This window comes from Jaculus jaculus, chromosome 5 (genome assembly GCF_020740685.1).
Source record: "Jaculus jaculus isolate mJacJac1 chromosome 5, mJacJac1.mat.Y.cur, whole genome shotgun sequence".
Classification (NCBI taxonomy): Eukaryota; Metazoa; Chordata; class Mammalia; order Rodentia; family Dipodidae; genus Jaculus; species Jaculus jaculus.
In genome coordinates, this window is record NC_059106.1 from 103,259,271 (window position 1) to 103,270,344 (window position 11,074).

General features: G+C 40.3%; 1 protein-coding gene across 1 annotated transcript; it reads right to left on the reverse strand.

The window, feature by feature from the left end:
- Positions 1–6,269: 6,269 nt before the first annotated feature.
- On the reverse strand, positions 6,270–9,927 carry LOC123460845 (mitogen-activated protein kinase 6-like). The gene is made up of 2 exons (XM_045150774.1): positions 8,854–9,927; positions 6,270–8,688 (listed from the first exon to the last, which is right to left on the reverse strand). The coding sequence occupies exons 1-2, from the start codon at positions 9,551–9,553 to the stop codon at positions 7,391–7,393; spliced, it is 1,998 nt and encodes a 665-aa protein (XP_045006709.1). The 5' UTR covers positions 9,554–9,927; the 3' UTR covers positions 6,270–7,390.
- Between the last annotated feature and the right edge of the window lie 1,147 nt (positions 9,928–11,074).

Consider the following 11,074-nt stretch of genomic DNA (forward strand, 5'->3'; position numbering starts at 1 on the left):
GGTCAGCCTGGGCTAGAGTGAGACCCAACCTTAAAAAAAAAAAAAAAAAGATGTGTGGCACTGGGACACTTCTGGATAAGATGTGGTGTATAAGCCACACCAAAACAGCATAGGGGAAAAATAAGCATAAACAACAGCAAAACAAGAAATTATCAACCACAGCAGAGAAGTAAGAGAGACCCAGAGCATCTAGAGACCACAGAAGCATGCAGAAGCCTCTCCAGCAGTGGTGTGGGCCTTTGTCGCGGCTAGGCTTTGCCTGAGCTGCAAGAAAAACCAGGTGAAGGGATTTTTCCACTCATACCAGCCTCCTTCCAAACTCAACAAACCTGAAAGAGAAGACATCAGGAACCAGCTAGGCAATTTGTGAGGAAGAGGATCTTGGGGACCAGCCACGCAGCTCCAGTACAACTTCAGGCACCCTCCGCAGCCTCCCCTGGCACCCAACTGCCAGTACCAGCAACTACCAGAGACCGCTAGAAGAGAGCTCAGCTACACAGCACACAGCACCAGTGATTAGAGCAGCCACCAACCCAGCCAGCCTACCTGGGGCCACAGTGCAGTAAAGAGGGACCCAAGCAGACAAGCTGCATAGGTGAGACCAAAGCAATCCCAAAAGGTAACAGGGCCTACTTACATCATGTTAGTAAGTGCCAAAAAAAAAACCCTGGTATATAAGCCTGCATTGGAAATGCTAATTGCACCTTCCATGTCAGAGCAAGTTATGTGTTAAATCTGTTAGATGATCAGATTTGCCATACTTAAATAAGCTATATTTTGGAGTTGTCCTTTGTTGCTTCCTGATTTATAGTGCCTTTGTCGCTTCTGTCATTCATGCACACAGGGTTTCAATCAACCATGGGTAGACCTGGAACTCTACAGACCAGAAATCTCAGCCTCCCTTGACAGGATTAAGGGTGTGGGGCAACACACATCCATAGAGACTTTGACTTAGTTAGATTATCTGTTTAATACTCTTACATAAATATTCTATACTGGTTTTGATTAAATGTGTATATTGTTCAGTTGAATTTTAGAATTTGCCTGTATTTTGTTCCACCCAGGCTACTAGAATACTCACATAGCAGGCAAACCAAACACCTAAGGTCACTCTTACTGTTACTCTGAAACTCATTTAAGAGCCACACCTAGCATTTTAAGCTCCTACCAGCAGATATATAATGCCAAATGTACACATCTAAGACTATTGCAGATAATTAAAATCCCAACCATCAAATTAATGCAAGATGCAAAAATCTCTACATTACAAAAAAACACAAAAAAATTACAATATAGTTCCACCTAAAATTGTAAATCTATCAGAAATGACCTCCAGTGAGACTGACTTAGATGAAATACCTGAAAAAGATTTCAAAAGAATGAGTATAACTGTGTTCAAAGGCATCAAAGACATAGGAAACTAATTTGATGAAATAAAGACATGAGTAAGTATATGGAAATACTGAAGAAAGAGCCAGACATGGTGGTGCATGCCTTTAATCCCAGCACTCAGAGGCTAAGATGGAAGGATTGCTGTATGTTTGAAGCCACCCGGAGACTGCATAGTAAATTCCAGGTCAGCCTGAGATAGAGTAAGACCCCACCTCGAAGGAAAAAAGAAAAGAAATACAGAGGAAAAACCAACCATAAATACTAGAAATGAAAAATCCAGTATGTCAAATAAAAAACTCTATAGAAAGTCTCACCAACAGCATGGATGAAGAAAAGAACAGAATTTCTAAATTATAAGACAAGATGGAAGATCTAATACAGTCCAACAAAGAGAAAGACAAGTTAATAGGAAGGTATGAATGAGAATTTCAAGATATTTGGGACACTATGGAAAGATCAAACCTAAGAATCCAGGATATAGTAGAAGGAGAAGAATTTCACTCCATAGTAGGTGTTTTCAAAAATATCATAGAAGAAAAATTCCTCCAATTTGGGAAAGAGATGCCAATGCAGATACCAGAAGCTTTTAGAACACCAAACAGACAAAATCTGGAAAGAACCTCTCCTCACCATCTTGTAATTAAACTATCAAACATGCAAACCAAAGAAAAAATATTGAAAGCAGTTAGAGAGAAAAAGCAAGTCACAAACAAAGGCAAATCCAACAAGATAACAGCAGATTACTCAACACAAACTTTAAAAGCCAGAAGGGCTTGGAATGATGTATTCTAGTTCTGAAAGATAACAGCTGTCAACCAAGATTACTTTATGCAGTGAAGCTGTCCATCCAAATTGACAGAGAAATAAGGACATTCCATAATACAAACAGACTAAAGGAACATGTGATCACTAAGCCAGCTCTACAGAAAATATTTGAAGGGATCCTTCAGGCTGAAGAGAAAGCAAAACACACATAGAGGAAACAGGAAAAAATAAACCCTACTCAAATAACAGTTCATAAAATAGAGTAAAGGGAAAACATTAAGCACTACAAAACAAGAAGAATGGCAAAATTAAATACATACCTTTCAATAATAACACTTTTTAACTTTTTAAAATATATTTTATTTATTTGAGAGAGAGAATGGGCACACCAGGGCCTCCAGCCACTGCAAACAAACTCCAGACACATATGGCCCCTTGTGCATCTGGCTAACATGAGTTCTGGGGAATCAAGCCTCGAACTCCAGCCCTTAATTTAGTTTTTTGAGGTAGGGTTTCACTCTAGCTCAGGCTGACCTAGAAGTCATTATGTAGTCTCAGGGTGGCCTCAAACTCACAAAGATCCTCCTACCTCTGTCTCCCAAGTACTGGCATTAAAGGCAAGCACTACCATGCCTGACTTTCAATAATAACTCTTAATATCAATGGCCTCAATGCCCCAACCAGAAGATTGGGTTAAAAAGGCAGGATCCCTCTGTTTGTTGCTTACAAGAAACTCACCTCTCCATAAAAGACAGATACTACCTTAGAGTATTTCAAGCAAAAGGGTCTAGGAAACAATCAGGTGTTGCTATCCTACTTTTTGACAGGATAGACTTAAAACCAATATTAGTGAGGAAATATAAAGAAGGTCACTTTATATTGATTAAAAGAAAAATTCACCAAGACATTACAATTCTAAACATATACACATCTATCATGGGTGCTCCCAATTTCATCAAACACTATTAGATAACAGATAACACCAAGCACAATTGTAGTGGGTGACTTCAATAACCTACTCACATCAATTAACAGGTCATCCCAGCAAAACATAAACAGACAGACATCTGGATTAAATGATGTCATAAGTCTAGAGAGATTGCTTGGTTGTTAAGGCACTTGTCTGTGAAGCCTAAAGACCCAGGTTCAATTCCCCAGTACCCAAATAAGACAGATGCACAAGGTGGCACATGCATCTGGAGTTTGTTTGCAGTGGCTGGAGGCCCTTGTGTGCCCATTCTCTATCTGCCTCTTCCTCTCTCTCTCTCTCTCTCTCTCTCTCTCTCATTCCCCCACTCTCTCAAATAAATAAATAAAATATTTTTTAAAGTAAGTGGGCTGGAGAGACGGCTTAGTGGTTAAGGCTCTTCCCTGCAAAGCCTAAGGACCCATATTTAACTCTCCAGATCCCACATAAGCAGATGCACAAAGGTGAGGCAACCATAATGTTGAACATGCCCATTAGGTACTGCAAGCATCTGCAGTTCAATTGTAGTGGCTGAAGCCCTGAAGCACCAATTCCCTCTCTTTTTCTCTCTCTAAAATAAAAATAAATTAAAAAAATAGAAAAGATCATGACATCAAAATAAAAGAGACAGACTGAGAGGGGGAGGGAATATGATAGAGTTTCAAAGGGGCGAGTGGGGGGAGGGAGGGAATTACCATGGGTTATTATCTACAATTATGGAAATTGTCAATAAATAACATTTTAAAAAAGAAAAAAATTAAGTAAATCATGTCATAGAACAAATGGACCTTACAGATTTTTAACACATTTTCTCAGCATGGAAATTCTCTAAAATACACTATAGTACACAAAACACAAACTTTTAATCCCAGCACTCAGGAGGCAGAGGTAGGATTGCCTTAAATTCAAGGCCACCCAGAGACTACACAGAGAATTCCAAGTCAGCCCAGGCTAGAGTGAGACCCTACCTCAAAAAACCCAAAAAAAGGAGGAGGAGGAGGAGGAGAGAGAGAGAGAGAAAGGAAGGAAGGAAGGAAGAGAGAGAGGGAGGAAGGGAGGGAGGGAGGGAGGGAGGGAGGGAGGGAGGGAGGGAGGGAGGGAGGGAGGAGGAAGGAAGGAAGGAAGGAAGGAAGGAAGGAAGGAAGGAAGGAAGGAAGGAAGGAAGGAAGGAAGGAAGGAAGGAAGGAATTCTACCAAACTTCTTCTATGAAGCCAGCATCACCCTAATACCAAAACCAGACAAACACAGGACAAAAAAAAGAAAATTACAAACCAATATTCCTCATGAATATAGATGCAAAAACTTTCAACAAAATATTGGCAAACAAAATACAAGAATATATGAAAAAAATCATTCACCCTGACCAAGTAGGCTTTATCCCAGAGATACAGGGATGGTTCAACATCTGCAAATCAATAAATGTAATACACTATATAAATGGACTGAAGGACAAAAATCACATAATCATCTCAATAGATGCAGAAAAGGCATTTGACAAAATCCAACCTCCCTTCATGATAAGTCTTACAGAAACTGGGAATAGAAGGAACATATCTCAACATAATAAGAGCTATTTATGACAAACCTATAACCAACATAATACTAAGTGGAGAAAAACTTGAAGTTTTTCTACTAAAATCGGGAACAAGACAAGGGTGTCTACTGTCACCACTTTAAAAAAAATTTTTTTGTTGTTGTTACTTTTTATTTATTTGACAGTGACAGAGAGAGAGAAAGAGGCAGAGAGAGAGAAAGAGAGAGAGAGAGAGAGAGAATGGATGAGCCAGGGCCTCCAGTCACTGCAAACGAACTCCAGACACATGCACCACCTTGTGCATCTGGCTAACGTGGGTCCTGGGGAATCGAGCCTCGAACCCGGGTCGTTAGGCTTCACAGGCAAGCGCTTAACCGCTAAGCCATCTCTCCAGCCCACCACTTTTATTTACTATAGTACTAGATGTTTTAGCTATAGCAATGAGACAAGAGACACTCATAAAAAGGATATAGATTGGAAAGAAAGAGATCAAATTATCATTATTTGCAGATGATATGATTCTATACATAAAGGACCCTAAGGACTCTACCAGCAAACTGTTAGAGCTGATAAACACTTTTAGCAACATAACAGGATACAAAATAAACACAGAAATCAGTAGCTTTTTTTTTAATACTAACAACAAACATGGGGAGGATGAAATCTGGGAATCATTCCCATTCACAATTGCCTCAAAATAAATAAATAAATAAAGTACCTTGGAATAAATGTAACCAAGGAGCTGGGCAAGGTGGCACATGCCTTTAGTCCCAGCACTTGGGAGGCAGAGGTAGGAGGATTGCTGTGAGTTTGAGGCCACCCTGAGACTACATAGTGAATTCTAGGTCAGCCTGAGCTATAGTGAAACCATACATCAAAAAAAAAAAAAAAAAAAAAAAGAAACAACCAAGGATGTGAAGGTTCTCTGTAATGAAAACTTTAAAACACTCAAGTGAGAAATTGAAGAAAACACTAGGAAATGGAAAGACATCCCCTGTTTTTGGGTTGGAACAATCAATATTGTGAAAATGTCACTCTTACCAAAAACCATCTACACGTTTAGTGCAATCCCCATAAGAATGCCAATAACAGGGCTGGAGAGATGGCTTAGCGGTTAAGCGCTTGCCTGTGAAGCCTAAGGACCCCGGTTCGAGGCTCGGTTGCCCAGGTCCCACGTTAGCCAGATGCACAAGGGGGCGCACGCATCTGGAGTTCGTTTGCAGTGGCTGGAAGCCCTGGTGCGCCCATTCTCTCTCTCTCCCTCTATCTGTCTTTCTCTCTGTGTCTGTCGCTCTCAAATAAATAAATAAAAAATAGACAAAAAAAAAAATTAAAAAAAAAAAAGAATGCCAATAACATTCTTCACAGAAGTAGAAAAAAATCCTTAAATTCATTTGGAAGCACAAAAAAACTCAAATAGCCAAAGCAACTGTGAGCAACAAAAGTAAGGTTGGCTGGCAGTACCACCATACCCTATTTTGAGCTATACTACAAAGCTATAGTAACAAACCCAGCATGATACTGACACAAAGACGGACATGTAGATCAATGGAACAGAAGACCCAGATGTTAATCCAGGCAGCTACAGCTATCTGATTTTTTTTTTTTTTTTTTACATTTAACCTAATTTTTATTCATGCTTGCCTAGGGATGGGGAATAGATCATTCAATAAAAACATACAGTAAAAACAAAACAAAAAAAGTCTTATCATGTACAACTTTTAAGCTACAATAATGATGTACCTTAATTACTTCCATGCACACAAGTTTAACATTACAGGTTTTGAAAAATAAACACAATTAAGACTTCTAGGAGCATTTTATAATAAAGTAATTCCTAATTTTCTTTGTAAATAGATCAAGCACCTCCAAAATACGGATTCCTATACACAGTGAGTACTTTACTTAAAATGAACACTTAACATACGTGGACTGCCTCAGGAAGGGCTGACGGTATGCCTTCAGCTAGACAGGCAACAAACCATGGTGCCAAATGGAAAAAGGGTTGTTGCAAATAAAATTTTAAACTAAGTTAACTTTTATAATTAAATACAGGAAATATACTGATTTGCTAAAATAAATAAGATGTGATGTATTAACACTTCACTATAAAGAATGACCACCAGAACACTGATAGTGATGAATGAGTCTTAAGAACAGTTTACTACAAGAAATGCTGGCTAAACAGAAGTGCACACTGACGCACTATGGGTGGTTTATGTTTGCCACATACTTCTGTTACCTTGAGGTAGATAACACATGTGTACCAAACTCGGCATTCATTTTCAGTTGCTGCTGGTATCATGTGTTTTAAGAAATGTGTACAGCATGAAAAACTTGAAAATACTAATGAATGAAAAATGTTTCAGGAAAAAAAATAGATATTTCCATGAAATTATGTACAGTCTCACTGTGTAAATTTCAAGGCAAGATTTTTGTTTCCTGTAAAGCAGTCATTGTTCTGTGAGAATGTTCTAGTCTTAGTGCATTTCTTTTGTCTCCTCCTGCATTGCATTATTTTGCTCTACTCTTTTTTTGTGTGCAAACGACATGCCAGTTAAATGAAACTATCTCACATGCAGAAAAAAAGTCTGGATTTAACAAACTGAGAACTAATAAACTCCTTACTAAATGACACCTTCTGATTCAAGTAAAAAGTGACTTAAACACTAGTAATAAAAAAAGACAAAACACATTTCATGAAGAATACAAAGAAATGTCTGCTGAGTGTTTAGTTCAGGTGTTTCAGAATGCTGCTATATGTCTTATGAGGAATTTGAGGGGACGATTTCATAGTGGAAGGTGTTAACGTGGCCTGGATTGACTTAAGGGGTGACCCCACTGGACTATGAAACTGCGGGATGCCTATGGACTCAAGCTGCTTGTTAAAGAGGAACTCCCCACTGCTATTCAAAAACCCTGCCTCACTTCCTCTCTCCCCAAGCTTCCCTTCCTCCACTGCCTCAGTGTCTAGCATCTCAGAATCTTCTTTCCTGCTAAAGAACTTGTCCAAGTAACTGGTGTAGGTGTTTTCCTTCTCCACATGTTCATCCTTCCTGGCCTCACAGCAGAACTGACTGACAAGAAAGCACTCCTCCCCACCCTTCACAAACTGGCTGTCCCAAGAAGACTGATATAAGGCCTCTAGCTGAGCCAAATTTGCCATCCCTTTCTCCTCCTTCTCCTGGCTTACTGACTTTGATATCAGGCCTTTCAGCTCCAGTTGGGACACTGAGCTGTTCAAGTCGTTTAACTTGTCAACAACTCCAGGAGGTTCACGCTGTGAACTGAGCTGAACGGTTCCTGCGATGAAGGAATCAAAGTCAAATCCCTGCCTCTCCCTTTCTACCCCAGCCAGCTGGGATGCCTCCTCCAGCGCTAGCTGGGCTTTAACCAATCCATTCCTTTCACACTTTGACTTGCCTTTCTTATCAGATTTCTCTTTGCTTTGTTCTTTCCAATTGGAAAGATCTATAATGAGTTTGGGTTCATAGTAATGGTTAACCTCACTCTCTCTCCAAACCAAATTATCTAAATATGATGATGACCTCGTTTTGTAGTTACAAGTATGGCTACACTCCAGGTCACAGTACTTGTTTTCATGATGATCCGGGTACTGCCAGCAGGGCTCAGTAGAGTAATTGGTGTCAAAAGCCGGATCTTCCAGGTACTTTTCTCGGTCTCCATCCAAGTATTTCTGAGGGTCAACTTGTACGTCTTCTTCATCAGTGACATCAGACATGGCTCTTGGGTCAAGCTGAACTTCATCTATATCAAAGTTGTTATGAATAGGCCAGTCATGCTCTGAGAACTGGCAATCATGATACCTTTCCCAGTTATAAATATGACTATGAGTTTCATCCATAAGCAAAATATCATCAACTTCATCTTCAATGTGGAAAGGATGACTCGAAATGGGTTCATCAGTGGGAAAGGAGTATATGCTCATGTACGGGTGGGAGAGCGCCTCTTCCGCTGTCAACCGATCCATGGGGCTAAACGTCAGAATCTGTTCCAGGAAATCCAGTGCTTCTCGACTAATTCCCGGAAGCAGCTGAGTTAATGGTCTATGTGGCTCAGTCATGTCGTTTCTAATGTAAACTGGAATTACTCTGAGAAGCTCCTGGCGATCTTCCTCATGTACAACAGGAATAGACTCTAAAATCAGTTGCATCTGTTCAAGTTCATGTGCACCTGCAAAGAGGGTTTTACCAGTCAGCATTTCAGCAAAGATGCAGCCTGCAGCCCACATGTCAATGGCTTTAGTGTAATTATTAGGAGAAAGTAAAAGACGTGGAGATCTGTACCATTTAGTAACCAACCCTTCAGAAAGATGACCCTTATGGGAATAGTGAGGATCCATGATCCACGCAAGCCCAAAGTCACCTATCTTCAGCACCAAGTCTTCAGTGTTAATGAAAAGATTAGCTGGCTTGAGATCTCTGTGCAGCACGTTTGCAGAGTGGATATACTTGAGCCCACGTAGCAGCTGGTACATGAAGAGCCTGGCATGCTCTTCCAGTAAGGGGCCCTGTTCCAGCACATTGGCCAAGTCTGTCTCCATGTACTCCTGAACAATGTAGACGCTGTTCAGCTCTGTGAGGGAGCCCACATCATCTGTTAACTGGCTTCCACTGGGACCAAGAATTTCAAACACCTTCACAATGTTGTCGTGATCAAGTCTTCTAATAATTTTGATTTCACGGAGTGCATGTTTGACACTCTGGGGATCAGTAAGGACAATTTTCTTGATGGCTACTCTCTTGTCACAGTCGTTGTCTACAGCAGAAAAAACCAAGTCATTGCCTCCACAGCCCAGTGGTTTCAAGTCCATGTACCTGGAGCCCAGATCAAAGCCATGAATGTTCATGAGACTTTCAAATTTCTCAGCCATTTTGAAACCTTCACTATTGCCTTTTCCTTTCGAATTGCTGAACTTGTGTAAACAAGGAAGAAAACTGGCATCAAAAGGAAAGATCTCTCAAAAGGGGAGAATAAAAATAACTAAGCTTCCGCAGCAAGATGGTGTCTTGATGTTCATTGCATATGCCAGCCAGGCCGTTGAGTTCCCCTTGGATTAAAGCTCAAAAATCTCTACTCATACTGAGAATGAAAAAGATTGCAGTACTCATAGTTCAAAAAGGGGGCAGCAACTCCGCAGACATTTAAAGAAAACACTCAAGAAACTCAAACGGAATGAAATGACATACTATGCACTCAGATTTACTGTGCTAAACGACTTAACATTTAACAAAATGTGAATAAATATGCGCCCCACAGCTTTCTACGAACATCTGCCTCGCAGTGCAGATACATTCAGTGTTGGACTGGCCCTGAGCAGCAGCATTCTAAGGTGCTGGCAAGCACTATTTCCGTTTTGCTTTTCTTCCTTTGTTGATGTATTTCAACAGGAAGCCCTGGTGACTGCTGGTGGAAGATGTCTTGTTAGTGATCAGGTGGCTCCAGCTCACCACAATCACAATCAAAGCTACCGTCCATCTTACTCTGATACAACGGGACTTCTCCGAGTCATCGAAGGAGTGCGGGGCCCATCAGCAGCCCCCACGGTCGCCTCTGGTCTCCGGCGGTGCTGGCGGCAGCGGCGTCTCCAAGGCTCTCGCTTTGCCACAGTCGCCGCCATGTAAGCCCAGCTATCTGATTTTTAACAAAAATGCCAAAAAAAATTCACTGGAGAAAAGATGGCTTCTTCAACAAATGGTGCTGGGAAAACTAGATAGCTATATGTAGGATGAAACTAGACCTTTGCACATGAATCAAGTCCAAATGAATCAAGGACCTTATTATCATATCTGAAACTCTGAAATTTCTAGATGAAAAGGTAGGAAAAGCCTTTCAACATAATGACATAGACAATGACTTTCTGAATATAACCCCAGTTGCTCAGGAAATAAAACTACTAATCGACCACTGAGATCTCATAAAATTACAAAGCATTTGTACAGTAAAGGACACTGTGAATAGAGCAAAGAGACACCCTACAGAATGAGAGAAAATCTTTGCCAGCTATACATCTGATGGAGGATTAATATCCAGAATACATAAAGAACTCAAAAAAACCTAAATAATAAGAAATAAACCCATTTAAAAATGGACTAAGGAACTAAATAAAGTTCTCAAAAAAAGAAATATAGATTGCATATAAACATGTAATAACATGTTCTACATCCTTAGCCATCAGGGAAATGTAAATTAAAACTATTTTGAGAGCCAGGCGTGGTGATACACACCTTTAATCCCAGCACTCAGGAAGCAGAGGTAGGAGGATCGCAGAGTTCAAACCCACCCTGAAACTACATAGTGAATTCCAGGTCAGCCTGATCTAGAGTGTGAGACCCTACCTCAGAAAACAAAAACAAACAAACAAACAAAACTTTGAGAGGGACCCAACTCATTC

Coding starts and splice junctions, on each gene's coding strand:
- LOC123460845 (XM_045150774.1), bottom strand. CDS start 9,553: ATGGCTGAGAAATTTGAAAGTCTCATGAACATTCATGGCTTTGATCTG. Junction 8,689..8,853: donor TGGTAAAACCCTCTTTGCAG/GTGCACATGAAC, acceptor TTAGTCGAGAAG/CACTGGATTTCCTGGAACAG.